This window comes from Phoca vitulina, unplaced genomic scaffold, assembly GCF_004348235.1.
Source record: "Phoca vitulina isolate PV1807 unplaced genomic scaffold, GSC_HSeal_1.0 scaffold97, whole genome shotgun sequence".
NCBI classification, from domain to species: domain Eukaryota; kingdom Metazoa; phylum Chordata; class Mammalia; order Carnivora; family Phocidae; genus Phoca; species Phoca vitulina.
The window spans coordinates 2,695,289-2,718,008 of NW_022589800.1; the positions used below are offsets into that span (position 1 = coordinate 2,695,289).

Below are 22,720 nucleotides of genomic sequence, written 5' to 3' on the forward strand. Positions count from 1 at the left end.
CTTTCTGCATTGAAAGAGGACCTTTTGGGGCACCTGGGTGGCTCAGTCAGTTGGGCATCTGCCTTCAGCTCAGGTCACAGTCTCAGGGTCCTGGGATCAAGTCCCTGCATTGGGCTCCCTGCTCAGCAGGGAGTTCACTTCTCCCTCCTCTCTGCCCCTCCCCCTGCTGCTTGTGCACGCCCTCTCAAGTAAATAAATAAAATCTTAAAAAAAAAAAGAAAGAGAACTTCTCCAGCTCTGGAGTGATTCAGGTACCTCCTCGGATTATGTGAATCTCAGCAGGACTGCAGTCTTGCCTGGTATCTGGTAGCAGAGAGAATGTGTTGCATTGTCCTTGGAAGACAGTGGCTGAGTTTCTGAAAATACGGTAACTAAAGCTTTGAGGAGCTTTTCACCCCAAGAAGTCAGAGTGCTACTTCAGACATTCTGTTAAATAGTGACTTTCGTTCTCGGGAGTCTCTGACACCAGGAAACATGCTGCTGGTATTTTAAGAAAGATTCCTCTACTTCCCCTTTTCACTTGATGACTGCACGAGCTGTTCTCAGAAGCACCCTGCTGCGCCCACTGCCGGCCGCTGGGCCTGCGCCTCGTTCGAGCTGTTCCTCGGGGTCCCAGGGCACGCTCCCATGCTCCCGTGGGCGTCTCTGCTGTTCCTCGGGGTCCCAGGGCATGCTCCCATGCTCCCGTGGGCGTCTCTGCTGTTCCTCGGGGTCCCAGGGCACGCTCCCATGCTCCCGTGGGCGTCTCTGCTGTTCCTCGGGGTCCCAGGGCACGCTCCCATGCTCCCATGGGCGTCTCTGCTGTTCCTCGGTAAGTGAGGGTGGGGAAGCCTCCACTCGAGGAGGAGCCAGGGCCTCTCCACGAGCCAAAGGCTTCCCCTGTGGACTTTGGGACAAGTGGATTATTTATGCTCCTATTTCAGAGCCACAGAGAATGAACCAAGGGGAAAGATACTGAGGGGATTGGGGGGGATTGATTTCCAAAAGTGCGTCCATCACTTGCTTTTAATTGCCTACAAAAAATTCCTCCTACTCAAGAAGTGGGCTTATTTTTCCATATAAAAAATCTACAGTTAGGGGCTGCCCGGCTGGCTCAGTTGGTGTAGCGCTTGACTCTTGATCTTAGGGTTGTGAGTGTGACCCCCACGTTGGGTGTAGAGATTACTTAAAAAAAACTTAAAAACAAAAAAAACTTTAAAAATCTGCAGTTAGATTCAGTTACCTCCCCAATCACAGATCATGAAGACCCAGGCTGAAAGATGAACTGAGTCTGTGTGAATGTCCTAATTGTAAGCTGATGTAGAAACGAGCTTCTGCTGGGAATAGTTATTTCCTTCTCGGCGTCCTACGATCATGCCTGCTCTGATAATTGCAAAAAGCATGAAAGGAGCAGAAATAAGATTGTTTCCCTTCAATTATTTCTCCCTGCTTCTGTACTATTTTCAATATTTGTCCAAGCGAGGCACTGATTTCCTAGTAGCTCAAACTAGGGAAACAAAGACCAGTCAGTCAGTCGTACAGTAAATATTTATGAAGCGGGTTTGTCTTATTCCCAGCTGCATGTCCAGACCCTAACTAAAGGAACAGTTATTAGTGTGGCTGGCACATCATGGGAACTCAGTAAAAAGTGAATGAAGGGGGACACTGGGCACAGCGCAGTGCTGGGCAGCGAGAGGACACAGGGACGTGGAGGACAGTCTCTGCCCCCAAGAGCTGACCCTCTAATGAGGAAATCAAGGTACAAGTGCAAGAGCATTTGACTTGAAAATATAGACAAAAATATTACACAGTGGGTTATAAGATAATGTGTGATAATTATTCACTCTTGCTGATAGTAGTTAATAATTAATTGCTGAGCCCTGACTATGCCAGACACTCTTCGAAGAGTATCCCATGTATTGATCTATCCAATCTTCTAACAATCAATGAGCTGGAACTGCTATAAATCCCATTTTACAGATAAGGGAGCCAAGGCACAGAGACAGTCTCTTGCCTTAAGCTCCGTGCAGTGGCAGAGCCGGGAGGGAAACCCACCCGTGGCATTGGGACCACGCTGTTAGCCGCCGTCCCGCGCTGCATGTCCAATTTCCAGCCCCAGGGAGCTGTGACTGCGGTGTTCTGAGCCTAGAGCAGCGTGAGGGCACGGCAGCCCACAGGCATCCCAGAAGGCTTCATGGAGGAAGTGGCTTTGCTCGGGGTGTCGGGCTTGGGTGTGACTTGACTTTGCTCGGTACTGAAGGAGACTAACGTCCCAGGCGAGGAGACGGTGAAGCCCCGTAGGACAGCAGCCGCAGCACGGTCGTGTCTGAGGAAGAGTGACAGTGGCCATTCATGGAAGACTTACTAATTAGACTCACTGAAATAGGACTACGAGGCCACTTTGATGGTCCCCATGTGACCGATGAGGAGAGGCAGGCTTGGGAGCTTGCCGTAGCTTGCCCGGCGCCGCACGGCTCAGCTTCAGGCCTCGGTGGCCCTGGCTTCTCCGGGTGGTGGAGCTGGGCGCTCCTCTCCCGCCCTCGGATGGGCTGGGGCGGGCAGTGGGCTCTCTGGGTGGGAGGGCTCGGCCCACGCCTCTTGCTGACCTCGGCCCTCACCTCTCTTGCAGCCGCAGTTGGTGGACACCTTGGTAAGTCGGTCCCCTTTTCCTTTTTTCTTTTATGTTTCTAGATATTCTAGTGACCATCTCTGCACGAAATGCTGGTAAGGGGGGGCCTGGTACCCGCGTCCTCATCCTGAGGACTTCAGGCAGGGCAGCGTCACCCCGTCCTATGACCCTGACCCTAGGAGCTGGGAGTCACACTCTTGGGCCAAATCCGCCATTGTGTCGGGTGAACCTAAGGGGCCTGGGACGCAGGACATGGAGGTCAAGGAGGGGTGTGTCCCCACCTGATGTGGGGTGCTGACCAGCCTGACAGAGTGCGCAGCCCCTGGAGGAACACTAGGAATAGGCTGAGACCCCAGTGGGGTCAGAGGGGGGCCGGGGCGCAAACAGCTCTGCTTCTCCACCCTCCGTGGCCCAACCCAGCACAGCCACAACCACTTGCAACCACTGCATCCCAAACTCCAGCATGCTGTGAATAGCTCAGATCACAATGCCTCTGAGCACCCATCCTCTGGTCAGCAGGAAGGCCCCCTTTCTGGGGGAGCTGTCTCCAGGTGTAGTAGTAATCCCTGAAAATCCCTTCAAGAGCACCGAGTTCATCCTGGGGGCTGCTCGCTGTCGCCCAGCCCCAGCCAGCTGGCGTGCACCCTCTCCCCTGCGGCTCCTGGCTCCGCAGTCCTTCCGCTCGGTGCTTGGACACAGACCATCTCCCACAAATCGCTGCCCAACTGGGAAGAGACTGTAACTTGACAGAACTTTGTTAAACACTCCGGGATGGAGAAATAAAATACAGAAAGTGTCTTAGATCAGCTGCTAGACGTGGGTAAGCTAGAGCTCACTGACTCAGTCCCAGCCTCACGAGGCCCCAACAAGATGTGTCTTCTTGCAGCACATGGCGGGGGCAGGTACGGGACCGGTGAGGAATCTGGCTGCACCTCCCCAGCCGAAGCTTCCCTTCCTTGGGGCAGGAGAATTGCTGCCCAGTCCCCACTTCCCATCCCAGAGGCTTCCCAGGAATACAGACAGTGGGGATTTCTGTTCTCTCCAGGAGAAACACGACTCACTGGAAACGTGGGACATTCTATGCAATCCTCTAAAGAGAGAAAGAAAAAGTCTGCAGAGACACATGAACATTTGCATTACCAAACAGAACATTGAGCTGCTTCATCTAAAACGAGCGTTCAGGTTACTCTCTGCCCCCAAACACAGGGAGGGTATTTCCTTTACATTTGGGTGTAACTAAAAGATCTATTTGGGCATTCTTGCAGACAAAGGTAAGAATACTTCAAGTCCCAAGCTTTAGAAAAGCAACCATTTGTAGGTCCTTAAAGGTAGATAGTCCTCCTTATCTGAGTGTCAAGGTACTAAAGAAAAAACACACCTCAAGGGATTCCACTTAAAATTTTATGGTAAATTACATACCCCCATAATTGAGATTTTAGTTTTGAAAAACAAAAATAATGCAAATGGAAATAATCTGGCTTATTTTCTGCTTCACAGAATTTAGATTACCATAGGCAATTTGCAGAACAAATTGAATCGAATATTGATTTTTTAAATGTGGTAGCTGTCACAACTTCAGGCATCCTGATGGCTCAGGGCAGGAAGCTGGGGGAGGAGGGAGGCACCTAAAACTATAAGAGAGCTTCCCCCGACCCCGCCCCGAACTTGAACTTGCTTTGCTCCTTTACTGCAGGGGTGAAACGTCCTGCAGCACCCCCGTCCCCACCCCCCTCCCGGCTCTGTTCCCCTGACAACCCCTCACCCAGAACTCCATCCTGTGGCCGCTAACTATTCCCAGCGTCCTGAATTCCTGCCTCTCCGCCAGAATCCGAGAGGGCACTTTCCAATCCCATTCCCTGGTGCAGCCGCGTGCGGTCAGCCCATCAACCCACGGATCTTTCGGCGGGCTGGACAGCAGCAAGACAGGAGGAGGTGTGCGAGAGCGTGTTTCCAATAGCGAGTAACATCCCAGGGAAGAACAATGTCTCTTTCCTCTTAAGTTTATCACTGAGGCCGGCCAATTAGACAGACAAAAGATAGGTGAGCAGGGGAAAGATGTGTATTCCCTTTTCAGAGGGGCGTGCAGAAACTGCGAGCCAGGGAGATGGTTAGGACTTGGGGCTGGGACACAGTCTGAGCAGGGAAAGGGCCGGGATGAGGGCATCTGCGGGAAAACAAACGACATTCAGGAAAGACAAGCCAGCCCTTTGGAGAACAGATAGATGGCAGCTGAAGTTTGTGACAATATCTGTTGAGTCCCTGGTGATCAGGGTCAGGGCTTCGTGGCAGCTCCTGGGGAGGCGATTTATAACAGTATTCTTTGGGGAGGCTCTGCTGTTAGGCAGGTATGGGTGTTCGGAATAAAATATGAAACCTATTCTGGAATACCGTCAGCTCAAGATACTTTTTAGGCCACAGTGGCATGTTCTGAATACCTTCGGTGACCAAGCACGGGCGGGCAGCAGGGAGTCCCGAGGGACTTCCCCGAGGGCCGGCCAGCGTCTCTCCCTCCCACAGTACCTGGGGCCTGCTGGGGTTCTCCCCTCAAGGCCAGCCTGCTCCTACAGACCACCGAGTGGCCACTACACTCCCGGGAAAGGCGGACACAGCTGGAGAACCCGCAGTCCTCCCGGGGGGGTTCCGGGTCCTCGGGTCCGTCCCACACAGAAGACTGCACTGCGGACCACAGGGGTCTCCATCGCAGACTCTGTCTCTTCCTTCCTCAGCAGCTGCACCCAAACCCATGATTTCCCTCCATCCTCCATGGACCACCTTCTTCAAAGGAGAGGTAGTGACTCTGACTTGCATTGCACCTCGCGTCCGCGCAGCAGGGAACATAAAATGGTACCGGTGGTACCTCGGGACAGAAATGCTACGTGAGACCCCAGGAAACACCCTCAAGGCCCGTGTCTCTGGAAGGTACAAATGCCAGACCCAGGACTCGCTGCTAAGTGACGACGTGAGCTTGATCTTTTCTTCAGGTGAGCAAGAGGGTGAGTTAGTGCAAACATTAGAAGTGGTTCCGGTGCATCCTAGTCCCCTGGAGCTGGCGAGACCCGGGCTCCTTCCTGCTGCTCTAAGCCCCGACCTCCTCCGGCCTCATGTCCTTAGTGTTCCTCGTGTCTACAGGTGTTTTTCACACTACTGTTGACATTAGAGTTTCATCATCTAATGGTAATCAGTAGACCTCCCTGCACGTTTACACAGTGGAGGAAGGAGTTCATTTTTAGGGGATTCAAAACGGAAGCCACCTTAGCCCCGGCCCTCTGGGCACGCACAGCCGCCACCCGCAGGAGAAACGACACAGACAAGAATGCACTGAGCACCAAGCAGGTGCGAAAAGTGGCCTCGGACAAGAGTTTGGAGGAGAAGAATCTCCGCCTCAGGCCTGTGTCCCCACCTGTCCTGACACCTGTCCCTTCCCTACTCCTGCTTTCCCGCCTCGGGGGCACCACTCTTCCTGTCCCGATTTGCCTACTTCTCAGAGAATGATTTGGACCACTGCACGGCCCTGCGCTGGGGGAGAGGCCGTCCCTCAGTCGCCTTAGACAGAGAGGAGAGAACTGACCTCTCACAAGGATCTGAAGAGCAGGAGCATGTCCGCACGGGACCCATTCCCCATCCCTCGCCCCTGGTCTGTGTCTGACCACAAGCCTGCTGCAGAATGAGCCCCAGTGCACGGTGACACTTTCTAGTCTGTTCCCTCCACGGTGACTCTGGCTCTGGGACCCGGGGAACAGGCTGGTGGCGATTTTTAACCGTGTTCGACAATGTCTGAGTGTCACTCACCTCCCACTCAGCTCTCCATCCCCACGTTAGAATCCTCTACTAGGAATCTGTCCTTGAGTGTGAAACAGGTGCCGGGTTGGTGTGTTTGGGACTTATTTACAAAACAGGTCATGAGGATTTGGAAGGAAATGAGTGAGCCTGGGGCAGGAACCTAAATCCTGTGGAAGAGAAAAGAGAACCAGTCGAGCCTCATGAGCCGAGCTGCACGGAGGAAAGGGGTGTTCCTGAGTGACAGGCTCTCGTCTCTGTGTGCTTTCCAGGATGGCTCATCCTTCAGGCTCCACACTCCGTGTTTGAAGGCGACACGCTCCTTCTGAGATGCCAGGTGAAGGGGAGAGAAAAACTGGGCACTGTGAAATACAGCTGGAATGGGAAAGTTATCTCTACCTCTGATAAAGGCCAGGATCTTTTGATACCACAAGCAAGTTTGAACAACAGCGGCCATTACCAATGCATTGGATTTCTGGAGAGAAATTACACCTATAAGTCAAGTAACAGAATTATTAAAATTCAAGGTAAGCTCTTCATTTCATATAGATTGCTGAGTAATGTCAGGGTGGGGAGCTGGGTGTGATGGGGGATCCATACGTTGATGCCCCAACTCTGGATAATGAGAGGCATAGGTCCTCCAGCAAACACAGTGAGCGGGGTCATTGCACTGGGAGCTGGGAAAGGATGATGGGATAGTGGGGCCGATGAGTCTCTGTCTTGCTGTGTGTCTGTCTGAAGTTCCCTGGGACCAAGAAGCCAAGCCTGCCCATCCCGGGGCTCTAAGTACCGCATTCTGAGAACTCGGTTTACCTCTTCTCTCCAGAACTATTTCCACGTCCAAAGCTGGAAGTCACACCCCCCCAGCCTATGGAGGGCGGCTCTGCAAACCTGAGCTGTCATACACGGCTGCCCCTCGAGCGGCCGGATGCTCTGCTGTCCTTCATCTTCTTCAGGGACCGCGGGGTCATGCTATCCAACTGGAGCAGGTCCCCGGAACTCCAGATCACAGCCATCTGGAGAGAGGACTCGGGGTCCTATTGGTGTGCAGCCGCAGCTGGGGTCCCCAGCATCCGCAAACACAGCCTCCCGATGCAGGTCCGCGTGCAGGGTGAGTGTCGGAGAGCCGGTGGAGGGCCGGGGCTGCGGCACCCTCCCCGACGGCTCCCCGTGGCCTGTGCAGGGACAGACTGCCCAGCACTGATGGATTTAGTCATCCTGACGGATGCAGGCTGGCACTGAGAAGCCAGGTACTATAATAAAAGGGCTCATTTCTACCACGATCTTTCTAAAAACTCAGACTCCCTTTGGAACTCTAGCATGAAATGATAGAGTGTTTCATGAAGTTAGATACAAAAGTTAGGGAAAACAAACAAAAAGCAAGGTGTCCTGAGCTGACACATTCTAGAAGGCCAGATCTTGGGGCAAACTATTGAGGAGATCAGCCTCAGCCTCTTCCTAATCAATAGCAGCAGATAATGGGAGTGCCCACCACATGCGATGCACAAGAGGAACACAAGTAAAGATAAACATGGTAAGTATCGTCTTGTCTCAGGTACAAAAGCAGGACTCCTGGAAATGGGTGTAGTCCAGCCTGGTGGGACCACTGTCTCTGCCACCTGTCCCCGCAGACAATCCAGACTGCCAGCTAGGACATCAGACAAAACTCACAGGCGTCTTCAGGGATAACCAGTTTTTCTCTCCTGGGGCTCCATGTGTCACGATGGAACTATTACATTTGGCGACGTTCTAGGTCCAAACTCCACAGTCTACAGGCTACAAAGCCAGCCCCTGCTGGAGTATGTCTTCAAGTCACATAAAGAGTGTCCCCATCCAACATGCCAGCCCTGCCCTCCCCACACGGACCCTCACCTGCCCTCTCATGTTCACGCAGGCGTCCCGGGGGCCCTCACCTGGCCTCACCTGCCCTCACCTGGCCTCACCTGCCCTCACCTGCCCTCACCTGCCCTCACCTGCCCTGTCTCATTCACGCAGGCGTCCCGGTGTCGGCAGTGCTCCTGGAGACCCAGCCCCAGGGGGGACAGGTGCTTGCAGGGGAGCGTCTGGTCCTCGTCTGCTCCGTGGCTGAAGGCACAGGGGACACCACGTTCTTCTGGCACAGAGAGGACACGGGGGAGAGTGTGGGGAGCAAGCGCCAGCGTTCCCGGAGAGCAGAGCTAGAGATCCCTGCCGTCGGGGGGAGCCATGCGGGGCGCTACTACTGCACGGCGGACAATGGCCACGGCCTGGCCCGCAGCGGGGCCCTGAACGTCACCGTCACAGGTGAGATTGAGTGTCCATGGACCTTGTTCATGCTCAGTGTTCTCAGGTTAGGGGTGGACATGGCCAGCCCTCCTGGTGATTCTCCCCTTTCTGGCTCCATTTGGCCGCCTTCCATGGCGATATGCAGTTTCTTCACGCAGATATTAATACTCAGGTTACGGTGAGGTTCTCCAGTGAGGGAGTGCTGGCCAGGAGCCTTGTCACGCCCTGGAGACAGTTGTGTGCGTCTGTACTCTGCTCCACCGTGTGTTGACGTCAAAGAGCAGCATTAGCCGGTTAACCGCGCTACAGGGTCCTCGCCTCTCTGTGAGTCTTCACGGCCTGGAGCACCCCTGGGTAAATGTAAAACCCCACTCTCCTACTTGCCTAGGCCAAAACTCGGGGCTTCGTTCTTGACTCTTCTTCTAATTTTGTCTTCCACATTGAATCCACCTGCCAGTCCTGCTGGCTCTACCTTCAGGATATAGCGAGGATGTGACTCATTTCCCCACTTCCACTGCCACCCCCTGGCCCAAGCCACCAGGGCTCCTTCCCTGGGTTACTGCGTGACATCCTCACTGGTCTTCTGCTTCACCATTGCTGCGCACAGTCTATTCCCAGTGCAGCATCAGAAGGAAACTCTAAGTCATGTTGCTCTTCTGCACAAAATCCTCCTTTGGCTTCCCACCTCCTTCAGAGTGACAGCCATCATCCTCATTGGCCCCTGAGGCCCTGCTGCTCTGACCTGATCTCCCCCTTCCCTCCCCTCCCCTCCTCCACTCTAACCACCATGACCCCCTGTCTCTTCCTCAAGCCTTCCAGTCATGATCACACCTCAGGGCCTTTGCACTGCTCTTCTGTGATATCCTCATGCTCACCTCTCACCTCCCCCAGGAGTCTACTCCCCTCTTTAGGGAGACCTTCCCAAACCACCTGTGTAACACAGGAGCCCTTCACCCTGGCACCCCATCTCCAGACTCCCCTGGATTCTTCCTCGAAGCACTAATCCCCACCTGCCGTGCCCTGTCTCTGTCCCTCCCACTTCCCCCGTACTCGCCTCACGAAGGCAGCTCTTTATTCTGACCACTATTGTATCCCCGGTGCCTGGACTAGGGCTTAGCCCACGTTAGGCACTCAGTAAGTATCTACGGAATAAGTGAATTTTACACACGTCGTTTTACTGACCATAGTAACAATCCCAGAAGACCAAGATATCAGTATCTCCATTCTACAGAAAAGGAGCATGAAGCTCAGAAAGGTTTGGTAATGTGCACAAGGCCACAAAGGGTATATACCTCCACACAGTCACTTAGCTCAGAGACACAGAGGGCATTGCCAGTCCTCCGAAGGAGCCCACAGGCCAGTGCCCGCTGTCCTCCCGCCATGCTACGCAGGCAGAGAACCGTGCAGTCTCTGTGAGTGCTGAGCCCTGACAGAGCCATGACCCTGAACAGTTGGGGCAGCAGCTGTGGGAAAGGGCCTCTACAGGGGCGGCCCAGCTGCTCTGCAGTTTTCCCCTCAGCTCCCTCGAGGCGGGTCCTGTGACCAAGGGGCCCTCCCCGGGCAGGTCTTCCCACCAGCGGATGCCACGGACTGTGTGCTTCTCACTCTGGATATTTCTCAGTGAACAGTAAGAGTGGGTGCAATCCCCAGCACAGATGGGCAGAGACTGAGCCTGGTAGTCGTGTGGATGGCGTTTCAAGAGGGAGAAGAGGTCAGCAGAGCAACAAGCTGCCAAGGGGCACCCTCCCCTCACCCCCCGAAGACGTGCCGGCTCGGAAACCCAGAGGGGCTCTGAAGATGGGAGGGCTGCTTATCCAGGAAGGCTCTTGTACTGAAAAGTGTCCTTGGGGAGCCCAAGGCTACGCTCCCTGAAGAGGGCAGTGAGGAGTCTGTTGGAAATGCACACCTGTGTGAAGGTGTTCGTCCTCCCCTTGGAGTTAAGGTCAGTAGGATGCGTCCACCTCCTGAGCTCTGGGCAGCCAGCTGGCTGCTCACACATGGCCCTGGCCTGGCTCGCACGAGCCTGCAAGACGTCATCCTCTGTTAAGGAAACAGGTGATCTCAGAGAGTAAGCAGATGTCAAGGATTCAGGTGACATATGGCAGAGCAGGAATTTCTTACTAGACCTTTTCTATTCGTGGACCTTACGCAAAATCTCTGGGCTCAGAAATGGGAGAATTTCTAGCAGCAGAGAAACTCTGCAGTAGCCCGGAGCACCAGGCTAACGTGGGCTGTCTTAGCTCATGCGGTTTTAACAACAGAAATTCATTTCTCACAGCCCTGGAGGCCGGAAGTCTGAGATCAGGGTACCAGTGTGGTCAGGTTCTGGGGAGAGCCCTCTTTCTTGCAGACAGCTGCCTTCTTGGAGCTGGTGTGTCCTCACACGGCAAAGAGGGGTGAGAGAGAGAGAGGTGTCTCTGGTGTCTCTTCTTGTAAGGACACTAATCCCATCAGGAGGGCCCACCCCCCCAACCTCGTCTAAACCTGACCTCCCTGATGTCCCCTGACATCCCCAAAACCAGCACACTGGGGGTTAGAGCTGCGTCAGCACATGAATTTGGGGGTAGACACAATTCGGTCCATAGAATGGGTCAACGTTGGCCAGGGTGGTGCTGTGTGGGTGCAAGCTAAGGTGTGGGGGTGTCCCCTGAGCTGATCAAGGGGAGCATGAAGTTCCTGAGGGCCCAGGTGCAGTGTGAGGGGCACCAGAGAAGAGCCGATACATAGAAACAGCACGCACTGTGAGCCAGGGCCGGTTCACAGCACTTGACGTCCATTAACTCATTGAATCCAACACCCACAGTGATACTTGGTTACCATCCTCCCCGTGTTATAGATAAGAAAACCGAGGCACAGGGGGACTAAATACTTTTCCCTGGCCACACAGCTAGGACGTGGAGGAGCCGGGATTTTAACCCGCCAAACTAGTTATAGAGTCTACACTGTTCTCTTTTATCTTCCACCTTCGTTGAGATATAGTTGACATATAACATTGTATCAATTCGGGGTATACAACTTAGCGATTTGCTCGATGTATATTGTGAGAAATGATTACAGCAATAGGGTTATTTAACCCCTCTGTCACCGCAGGTAATTATCGTGCGTGGGTGTGTGCACGCACGTGTGCACGTGCGTGTGGTGGGGACATAGGTGGTGATACGGTGTTGTTAACATAGTCACCACATTGTGCATCATGTCCCCAGAACTTACTCCTCTTATAACTGGAAGTTTATGACCTGTGACAAACGCCCTGCCCTTCCCTCACCCCGCAAAGCCCCTGGCAATCACCCGTCGTTCTGTTTCTATGACTTCGGTGTTTTTAGGTTCCACATCTAAGTGAACTCTTACAGTATTTGTCTTTCTGTCTGACTGATTTCGCTGAGCATGATGTTCTCAAGTTTCGTTCATGTCGTTGCAAATGGCAGGCTATGGTTTTCACAGCCGGGTGGTATCCCATTGGATATATACATGGTGATGTGTACCGTATTTTCTTGATCCGTTTGTCCATTAGTGGACACTTAGATTGTTTCTGTGTCTTGGCTACTGTGAATAGGGCTGCAGTGAACACGGGGAGGCAGATGTCTCTTCCAGATAGTGATTTCATTTTCTTCAAATACATCTCCAGAAGTGAGATTGCTGGATCATACAGAAGTTCTATTTCTAAATGTGTGAGGAGACTCCATCCTGTTTTCCACAGTGGCTGCACCAGCCTACGTTCCCACCAACAGTGCACAAGGGGCTCCTTTTCTCCAAGTCCTCACTAACACTTGCTACTTCTTGTCATTTTGATAATGGCCATTCTAACAGGTGTGAGCTGATACCTCACTGTGGTTTTGATTTGCATTCCCTGATGATCAGTGATGTTGAGCCCCTGGCCATGTGCCCATTGGCTACTCATATATCTTCTTGGAAATCTTTGCCTCTATGTTCATCAGCCATATTGATCTGTACTTTTCTCGTCGTGTCCTCATCTGACTTGGGGTCAGGGTGATGCCGGCCTCATAAAATGAGTTTGGAAATGTTCACTACTCTTCAGTTTTGTGGAAGACTTTGAGAGGTTTGGAGTTAACTCTTCTTTAAGTGTTTGGTAGAACCCACCAGTGACACCATCTGGCCTGGGCTTGCTTTGGTGGGAGGGTTTATTACTGAGTCAATCTCCTACTCATCACTGGTCTGTCTAATCTTCATGATTCGGTCCTGGCTGGTTGTATGCTTTTAGGAATGTACCCATTTCTTCTAGACTCTCTTATTTGTTGGTGCATAATTGTTCTGTGCCTTTTGAACTAAGATAAATTTCAACTCCTCCCAGAGTAGACATTTCTTCTAGGAGATAGAGTTACCAGGAAGGGGAAAGATTTGCCCTCCGCTCATTAGGTCTGGAACCCCAGGTACCCAGCAGAAGGCTGACTCTGTTTTTGCACAGGTGCTTGCCCCAGCAGGCAATCGGGAAGATTCACTCTAGGACACAGCAGCCAAGCTGCTCTGCCCGTGGATCTCTCCCCGGCACTCCACTCCTCTGGTTTAGCTGTCATGGTGGGGAGGCTGGGCTCGTGACCCCCATGAACTACTATCTGCCGGCGGAACCACTCATAGGTCAGACGTCGGGTTTGTTGACTTTGTCGGGAAGGGAAAGCGTGGAGACAAATGTCACCAATGGCCAGTGGCCCTGTGTACCGAGTGCCTGCTTTGTGGCAGGAATCATAGATGCAGAACACCACGCCATAACCGGGAATTATCGTCCGTGGTGCTATCGTTCTGATATGTGAATGTTCTCTGGGTAATTCTGTGGCACTGGCATCCAAAGTCTGAATTTGGTTTACCTGGGGACCAAGGATCTGCACGCAAAGCACCTCTACCCCCCCCCACTCTTTGCCCCTCTTATTCCACGTTTGCTTTCTCACAAATGTACCTGTGTGTTTATTGTCTGCCTCCCCTCCCTGGGCTATAAACTCCTGGAGGGCAGGGACCTCACTGTCCTGTTCACTGCTCTGTCCTCAAGGCCTGGCATGGCAGGACTCAGTAAAGGTCGGCTCAATGAGTGAACGAATCTGCCAAATGAAGTCTCTTGAATGAGAAGATAGGAGAACAGACCCAATGGAAAAATCAGAAACCCCAACAGCTGAGTGTGTTGCTCCCACCAGCTTCTCTCCTCCCCTTTGGAGCTTCTATAAGGATGGAGACGGTGCTGTTTCCCTGTGGTGTCCCACTGTGGTTTTGTAATGGTGTTGCTGGTCCACGAGTGCCCAGTGGGGAGTGCCTGTCCTACTGAAGGGCTGACACAGCAGCGTCAGGTCACATCTTCCCAGGTGGCCTGGGGAAATTCCCGAGGCCAGATTACTAGAAGATGGGACATACAGAGAAAGAGAGAGATTCCCCGCAAATGCTAATTTTTGAACCGATGTCGGTGGGTCGGTGGAGAGAGCTGGCTGCATTCTCCGCTTCTGCCACGGCCCCCCCAGACCCTCAGCCTGCACCTCCTACCAGAGCACAGAGTCCCATCCTGCCGCTCAGCTCAGGTCGGCCGCCCAGAGCGGAAATCTGCCTCCTGTGTGCACCAGCCCTGGCCTCGCCCTTGTCCGTTAGATCCCTCCCCGCCCCAGGGCTCGGGACCCCAGCCGCGTTGAGGAAAGGTGCCAGGGCATCATGGCCCTCTCCCCGGGGCTCACGCAGCTCTTCCCCCTCAGGCACTCCGGGGAACAGAAGTGGACTTGTTGCTGTGGGAGCTGCTGGGGGGCTGCTCAGCATTCTTCTCCTGGCGGTGGCCCTGTGGATTTGCCACCGGCACCAGCGGAAGTCAGGTGTGTGCTCTCTCTTACCCTCTGCTAGAGGCCATGCCCTGTCCCTGCCAAGCACCTCGGTCACCAGCACGCCCACCATTCTCCCTCTCACCACCCCAACACCCACAGACCTACACCCTTCACGGAGGGGAGCTGAACAGACGCTGTTGTTGAGGGTTGCTTGTACTAGTTGGGTTCACTAAGGAAGGAAGTACAATTTTTTTATGTAAAGTTTCAAAAACTTAATCCAAACTGTTTCTCTGGGCCGTTTTTTGGCTCATACAGACTCGTCAACTACACACTTCAGCCCATTCTAAATCCCCCATAAATGGGCAGTCACAATATGTCACAGGGCTCTGAGAATGGGAGCTGGTTAATCCATATCCTTCCTCCTCCTCGGAGACTTCCCCGTGCCAAAGCCCGAACCCGCCATCCTGCGCTCCAAGGGCTGCAGTCCCCCCAGGCCAGCCCACCAGCTCCTCCCTTACCTGGAGGAGAGTTGTGCTTCCAGAGGCTTCTTGCCTTGGCCCAGCTCAGACTAGTTTCAGGTGCTAGAGAGCCTCGTGTGGGAGATGGGCACAGAAGCTGTTTCAGCTCTAGAACAATTACCCACACCCTCCAACTCTGTCTCTTGGTTTAAATCGGTTCTGTTCAACCCATCACATTGTTCTCAGCACCGTCCCTGTGCCCTGCATGGGCTGCTTTGGATGACGAGCCTTCTTGGCGAGCTGGAGCTGGAGTGGGAGCCCGAGGCTCCTCCGGGCATGACCACGGATGCTCCTCAAAGTCCGCCTGCAGCCCCTCACTGCTCTGCCTGCCAGACTATTTGGTCCTATTTAGTGTTTCTTGAGGTGTATCTTCACAGCCTTCAACCTTAATCAAGTCTCAAGTAATTGCATGTTTGACCCAGGAATGTGCAGCCCTGTCCCCAGCAAGTTATGCACTTTGTTCCATTCTTTTCCAGATCGTTTTCCTAAAAATTGAAGACAGGGTGCATGCTTGAATTGACTCTTTCTGATGACCTAAGGCAGTTTGTGTGTGGGAACTGTTTGAGAACGAGCTCCCTCTGCTGACACGAACGTGCCTTTGCTTTGTTTTGCAGGAGATGGTTTTCTGGGAAGCACAGTCAGGTGAGGCCTCAGCCTTCGGGTGTTCCAAGAATAGAATATGCAGAACTGTGGGTTCACACAATTAGGTCAAGTCCTGTCTCTCTGTCCCTGTGGCTAGGTGCCCGCATTTTCACATCCCTTGAAATGACCCAAATCACAACTTACAGAACCTTCTAATAGTTCCTATCATGGATTTTGCAGGTATTTGGATCCATTTGTTATTTGAAATTTATCCACTCATCCAAATGGGTGATACCAAAGATGACAGGTCTTCTGGGTGGGCACACAATATTTCTGGCACAGCTGACACCCCAGTCAGACGATGTGTGGCTGTAAATACCTGCCCAGTGACTGTGCCAGGTTTTCCAGGGAAGTCTCGGTTTCGAATCATTTTCCTTTGCCCCACACGTGCACATATGCTCCTCAGACTTTGTATCTTTAACTTTGGTTTGGAAAACATGGTCCTGCGTGTCTCGGGCCTGGGTGGTAGCCAGTGACCTGAGGCACAGATGGTGTGTAGTTCCTTCCTGACTTGTCCAGGCGGGACGGTGTGAAGACATGGAGTCCCCACCTCCTGGGGATGAGGCGAGGATTTTAACCAATTGAGAGTGGTCGCTCTGTCTCTGAGGTGGTTGTTACTAAGCTGTCACAGAGTGGTCAGCCTGGTCCCCGCAGCCCGCCACACCGTGGTCCTCCGGTTGCTCTCAAAAAACAATCCGGCTCTATATGGACCTACTGAACGTCCAGTTAAACTATTCCCGGTCCCGGTCCCCTGCCATCTGCTGGCCCCTCCCCTCCTGCTCCCCCAACCTCGTTATGGCCCCCCCTTGGTCCCGGGTCCCCTGCTTTCCGCTGGCGCCCCCCCCCGTGCCCCTCCCTCTCTGGGTCCCGGGTCCCTTGCTTTCCGCTAGCGCCCCCCCGTGCCCTTCCCTCTCTGGGTCCTGGGTCCCTTGCTTTCCGCTAGCGCCCCCCCGTGCCCTTCCCTCTCTGGGTCCCGGGTCCCCTGCTTTCGGCTGGCGCCCCCCCGTGCCCCTCCCTCTCTGGCCATCCCGCTGCCGTGCACCGTATGCCGTTCCAGGGATGATCATGCGGTTCCGTGTCTCACAGGAGCCCTCCCGCCCCAGGCCAAGGAAAGGCGCCCCGTGCCGGCTGCCCTGCCCCAGTGGAACTGCAGCTGTTATATGACAACGGTGAGGAGGCCCGCAGGGAGCCGCTCCCACTGGAGCCAGGGAGAGATAATGTGCTTGAGGCCTGGCGGAGGCCTGGTCTCCTTACGGGGTCGCAAACCCAGACCCGCAGGAAAGCACCGCTTCATCCTGCGTCCAAGAAGCGTGGGGATGAGCTTTAGAAGAGGCCCGTGTGGCGCATACTTCTGGGGGGCGGCCTAGAAAGCGCTGTTTCTCCTTTGCAGGGCACCCCGGAGAGGGAGGCTTGGTGTATTCTGAGATCCAGATTATTCAGCTGGGCCAAGAAGCGGCCGGTAAGTCCCTGGGGAAGATTCGGGGTGCAAACTACATTCCTTCATTCAACATAAGCAAGGTGCTAGGCACTGCTGAACGTACAAGGAGTCAGTCAGCAAACAAGGCAGATAAAAACCCCTGCAGTGGTGCTTGGATTCTAAAGAAAGAAAAAAGACACTAAAAAATCCATTATATATCTTTGCTGATGATCAGAACAGAAATTGAACATCCTTCTAATCAATATCATGATCGTGAAGGTGTATGTATGAAATTTTTTTAAGATTGATTTATTTATTTAACAGAGAGAACACGCATGAGCGGGAGGGGGGAGGGGCAGAGGGAGAAGCAGACTCCCCGCTGAGCAGGGAGGCCAGTGCGGGACTCGATCCCAGGACCCCGGGATCATAACCTAAGCTGAAGGCAGATGCTTAACCGACTGAGCCACCCAGGCGCCCCAGAAAATTTCTTTTGAGTAATGAATTAAGTAGTCAAGTGATGAGGTTTACAAGCCACCTACTATGTGGTGAAAACATTTATAGATACATGTTCACATAATGTATATATATACATAGACAAATGCTCAGTTAGTCCATATAAACAACCCTGTGTGACCAATACACTGAACAAGTAAGACCTGTGACTTCATTATAAAAATTGTGTTTCCCACTGTTTCTTGAAACTTGACTCTGTGGGAGATCTGCCCAGGCCCTTCGGATGAACATTTTGGCCGCACAGGGTTTTCAACACGTTCTCCAGTCTCTTAGGTAACGGACAGCAGGTGGACACTGTCACAGTCTCAATTCAGCTACTAGAACAGTTAGCCCTCCACTCGTTCAGGCAAATTTCAGGATGGGAGCTTGCCGGGGCGGGAGGATAGGATGGAGCTGGCTTCTCTGTTTCTGTGGCTGCCACCCCTCACTGGCCTGGAGGGTGCTGGGGACCTGAGCGGGAAGGACGCACCCAGCTGGTGCTTGGGAGCTGGCGCCGGCTGTCTGGCTGGCCGGTGCAGAAGTGGGTCCTCCCGTGAGGTGCGTGCACGCTCTCTTCTGAGGCTCCCTGTCAGATGCTCCTTCCTGCAACTCCTTTGGCACAGCTGGCCATCTCTAATCCCCGCAGGTGCTTCTGACCCTTCGGGGGCCTCCTTCCCCCATCACTCACATCCAGCTTCCTGCTGCTGGAGGCCCCTGGTACCCATCGGCCCTACTAGACAGGGCCCCCTTGGCTACACTCTTGTCCTCTGTCCCTGGGGACACATGCTGCCTCGGCAATGTGTTGATAATACCACCAGCTGCGAGTCAGCGCTCTCAACCCTCTGGACTGGTGGCTCTCAAATATTTTTATTGTAATCCACAGTAAGAGAGACAGATTGTACTGTTGGCCGGTGTGAACATGCACACACGCAAATACTATCGCGTAAGTGCAACACAGGTTCTATAATTGTACTTAGTGTGATGCCCTCGAGTTTCTATTCCACTCAAAGTTATGGTTTTAATCAGATTTATTGAGGTATAACCTACATATGGTATAATTCACTAATTTAAAATGCACAATTTAATTAATGTTAACAAATGTATCCAGTCCCAGACCCACCGCCACCTTCAAGACGTGGAACGTTTCCAACACCCCGGAAAGTCCCTTCCTGCCCCTTTGCAGATAACTTTTCCAGCTCTACCCTGACCACCACTGACCCACTTTCTGTCCCCAGAGCTTTGTTTTTCTACAATTTCATGTAAATGGAAACCTATGTAATGTAGTCTCTTTGTCTGGCTTCTGTCCCTTAACATAATAATGTTCTGCAACTCATCCATGTTCTAGCGTATTTTAAGTAGCTCACTACTTTTTTTGACATGGAAAAAAGCTGTACATATTTAATGCATACGAGTGGATGATTTGAGGATAAGTATATGCCAGTGAAACCATCAGCATATGTATCATCTCCTAATGATAACTCCTAAAGTTATCTTCCACCCCCATTATTACTCTTACCGTCTGTGTGCCCGGTTAGAACACTTAACGTAAGATCTACCCTCTTAGCAAATTTTAAGTATATGATACAGTATCATTAGCTATAGGCACCATGCTCTCTAGTGGATCTATAGAACTTATTCACCCTCATAACTCAAACTTTGTATCCTTTGACCTTAACTTCCCTTCCCCCTCCCCACAGCCCCTGGTTACCACTGTTCTATTGTCTGTTTCTATGAGCCTAACTATTTTAGACTCCAAATATAAAGTGAGGATATATAGTATTTTCCTTTCTGTGTCCGGCTTATTTTACTTAGCATAACATCTTCCAGGTCCATCATGTTGTCAAAATGTCAGGATTTCCTTCTTTTTTAAGGCTAAATAATACTCCACTCTGTGTGTGTGTGTGTCTGTGTGTGTGTGTGTGTGTGTGTGTATCACATATTCTTTCTCTATTCATCGGTTAATGGATACTTAGGTTGTTCCCATGTCTTGGCTACTGTGAATAATGCTGCAGCAAACACAGGGTGCAAATATCTCTTCAAGATCCTGACTTCAGTTCCTTTGGGTATATACCCAGAAGTGGGGCTGCTGGATCATGCAGTAGTTCTATTTTTAATTTTTGAGGACTCTCCATATTGGTTTTCCGCAGGGGCCGCACTGCCTTATACCCCCACCAACAGTACAGGAGGGCTTCATTTTCTCCACATCCTTACCAACACTTGTCATCTTGTCTTTTTAATGACAGCCATCTTAACAGGTGTGAGTTTACATCTCATGGTAGTTTTTGTTTGTATTCCCTAATGATAAGTGATGTTGAGTACCTTTTCAACATCTGTTGGCCATCAGTAAGTCTTTGGAGAAATGTCTATTCTTTGCCCATTTTTTAATTAAGTTAGTAGTAATAGTATTTTGGCTATTGAGTTGCATGAGTTTCTTATATATTTTGGATATTAACCCCTTATCAGTTATGTAGTTTGCAAATATGTTCTCCCATTTCATAGGTTGCTTTTCCAACTATGGCACCTCACGTGGGAATTTAAAATCCCCAATATCTTTGTGCCTCTTAGAAATTTCAATTGTAACCTGATCTTGAACTTCTTTTACAAACGATGTCAAACATCATTGCTTCCAATGATCCCAAAGGCTGCAAAAGACAAAGCTAAGACCGAGTCTTCTGTCTTACTGTATTTGTTGCTTATGGAGCCCATCACTATATTTGACCAACACGGACCACCTGCTTTGTCAGTCACTTTGCTTTCTCAGCCATCCCCACTAATCAGGACCCTTTGAATGGTAGAATTAGAACTGCCTCCAAGTTGTTTGGGTTAATTGAATGCATCTTATAGAGTTAGCTTGATCATTTGCTGTTCTTTGCACTCTTTCTTTGATGTATTTGTCAAAACACCATTGAAGCTGAGCACTCTGTTGGTGGACTAGTTCGATTTCAGGTACTTTATGTATTAATGATCTGTAGCAAGATTTCTTCCCCAGTTCCTTGAGGTTTGCATGAAGCCCCTAAAATTGTATACAAAGTTCCATGTATATGATTAACATTCTGGGAAAAGAGTACATAGCTTCTACCACATCGTTAAAAAGATCTGTAACCCTGAAAGTTCAATGGTAAGAATATGGTGATAACGAGAGAAGCCCCAATTATCCCAGAGGCACTTTTTTTGGTCTCTGTCTCCATAATGGCTCTGATGCTTCCATCCTGTTCCCTGAGACCCTTAATTTCTAACATGTAGTATCTGGCGAATCCCACCTGCTAACCCTCCCTCTCACTGCAGCTCCATCTCTAGAAAACCATGGAAATAAACTAAGAACTAGAACACACTAATGTGAGAGAGGGTTTTCCCATGGGCACACACCTGAAGCACTCTCATGGGAACTTGCTGAGCAATCACGGGGGTGCTCTGAGGTTAGGATGAGATGGAGGAGCTCTAAGTTAGGAGAGGCAAAAGTTAAAACAGAGAGACGTTCTATGTCGATATCTGGTAAAGGAAGGGAGCAAGGTTTCTTGGTGTGGTAGTAAGGAGGGACCTTACAGATCAATGGAGCTTATAAAGAACTTGCAGAGGACTGGGTTAAGAAACGGTAAAAGAGAAAATCACATGTGCCATAGGACACATTGGGGGTTGGGGTGTGGGAAACATAACCACGGGTGGAAAAGTTTCAATGGCTCCCAACCTCTGGGGAAAAGCTTGCAGCCTGTTCTAAACGGGTCGTGATACCCATAGTTCAGTGAGGCCCTTTCCCTCCACAGCCAGCACGTCCAGGACATCTCTAGAGGACAAGGTGAGTATCAGTCCCTGACTGTTTTCTCTCCCACCACTACCTCCAGCCCCATCCTCCCTCTCTCTTTCCAGTTCTTCTTCTATCTCCTTTCCACCCCAGCACACCTCAGTTGTCTACTCTTCGGTGAAGACACAGCTCCCAGAGGACTCAGCTAGAGAGGTCAGGTCTCAGGATGAAGACGCTGTGGAAAGTTATGAGAATGTCCAATTCGCATGACTTGTCCCTGATCCAAAACCCCCAGCTCAGTGCTGTCCTCGGGGTCCTTGGAGTGACCAACTGGTTCCAACGTACCAGTTCTTCTTGCCAGTGTTCATTCACATCCGGGACTCCTAATTCACCTGCTCTGAAATGGTGATGGGGCGGCCACTGAGAGACTTGCTCAAGTGACCAGAGTCCACGGGGGAGACAAGACCCTGCGCACCTGCTCTGAGCCTAACCTGATGTGTCCCTCAGGGTCTGATTTAGGGGAAAGGAAAAATGGGGAAGAAGTACTCCTGTTGAAAGGCAGAAGCACAAATTTTGGTGAATTGGAATTTGCACGTAGACACGACTGAGTGACTCAGGTCTCTGCTCAACGAGTCTCCAACTGTCCCACTGGGGATCATCTGCATCAGTTGGCTTAGCTATGAGTGGTGCCTAGGTCCTTCCCAGACAATGCCCAGAGCCACCCCTCCTGCTTATACTGTTTATACCGGCAGGATTCAGTTGCAGACAAAATAATCCACTCCAGTGGTTTACAGAGAAAAGAATTTAAACAAGATATTAGGTACTTTACAAAATCATCTGAAGAGCTAGAGAAGCAGGCTCGAGGCTGAGCTTCCAAAAGCAAAAGGCAACTATGTTAATGTTATTTCAGACAAAGATTTTTAACATTAGAGAAAAGAAATTTTAAAAATTGAATTAAAAAGTTAACTAATAGCCATACAAATCTAAATTTGAGTTGGAAGTTATCAGCATAAGCTGATGTCAAACCCTGTTTTTTTTTTTAAAAAGATATTTATTTCCTAGGTCTGTCCACTGAAAAGGCCTAGAAATAATTAGCAACCCGACAGCAGTGAGCACATTTCCACAGGTTGCATTCTCCAAATGTTATTTCCCCACCACCAAATAGTTGATGTGGGAATAAATAATTCTTCCAATAAATGAAGAAAGAATGAAAGAAACAGCAAACCACTATTTTGACCAGATATTTCATGGGACACCTACTGATTAGGTTCTATCGAAAACCAAATAGCCTGATATTATGTGCCTCCTGATGGAAGTATTCAATGTTACCTACAACGTATTCATGCCCCAAATATCAAAACTGAATCCAATCAAGCTTTTAGATGCAACCAGCAGCTTATAGGAAATACACGGAGCTACAACATAACACCATGAGATGGCACCACAGGGCTACAATCAACAAAATCCACACAGTGGAAAAATCTACAGGACAAATGACTGGGTTTCTTCACCAAA

General features: G+C 51.2%; 1 protein-coding gene across 1 annotated transcript; it reads left to right on the forward strand.

Annotated features, from left to right (window-relative positions):
• The first annotated feature begins 581 nt into the window (after positions 1 to 581).
• On the forward strand, positions 582 to 22,714 carry FCRL4 (Fc receptor like 4). The gene is made up of 12 exons (XM_032397206.1): positions 582 to 811; positions 2,609 to 2,629; positions 5,335 to 5,589; positions 6,658 to 6,912; positions 7,212 to 7,496; positions 8,381 to 8,668; positions 14,335 to 14,448; positions 15,530 to 15,557; positions 16,644 to 16,726; positions 16,948 to 17,016; positions 21,228 to 21,259; positions 21,359 to 22,714. The coding sequence occupies exons 1-12, from the start codon at positions 628 to 630 to the stop codon at positions 21,473 to 21,475; spliced, it is 1,731 nt and encodes a 576-aa protein (XP_032253097.1). The 5' UTR covers positions 582 to 627; the 3' UTR covers positions 21,476 to 22,714.
• The last annotated feature ends 6 nt before the right edge of the window (positions 22,715 to 22,720 follow it).

Bases quoted from the DNA above. Each gene is read 5' to 3' on its own strand.
- FCRL4 (XM_032397206.1), top strand. From the start codon at position 628: ATGCTCCCGTGGGCGTCTCTGCTGTTCCTCGGGGTCCCAGGGCATGCT. The intron at 6,913-7,211 runs GTAAGCTCTTCA...TCTTCTCTCCAG, and splicing joins CAGAATTATTAAAATTCAAG to AACTATTTCCACGTCCAAAG. The intron at 7,497-8,380 runs GTGAGTGTCGGA...TCATTCACGCAG, and splicing joins GATGCAGGTCCGCGTGCAGG to GCGTCCCGGTGTCGGCAGTG.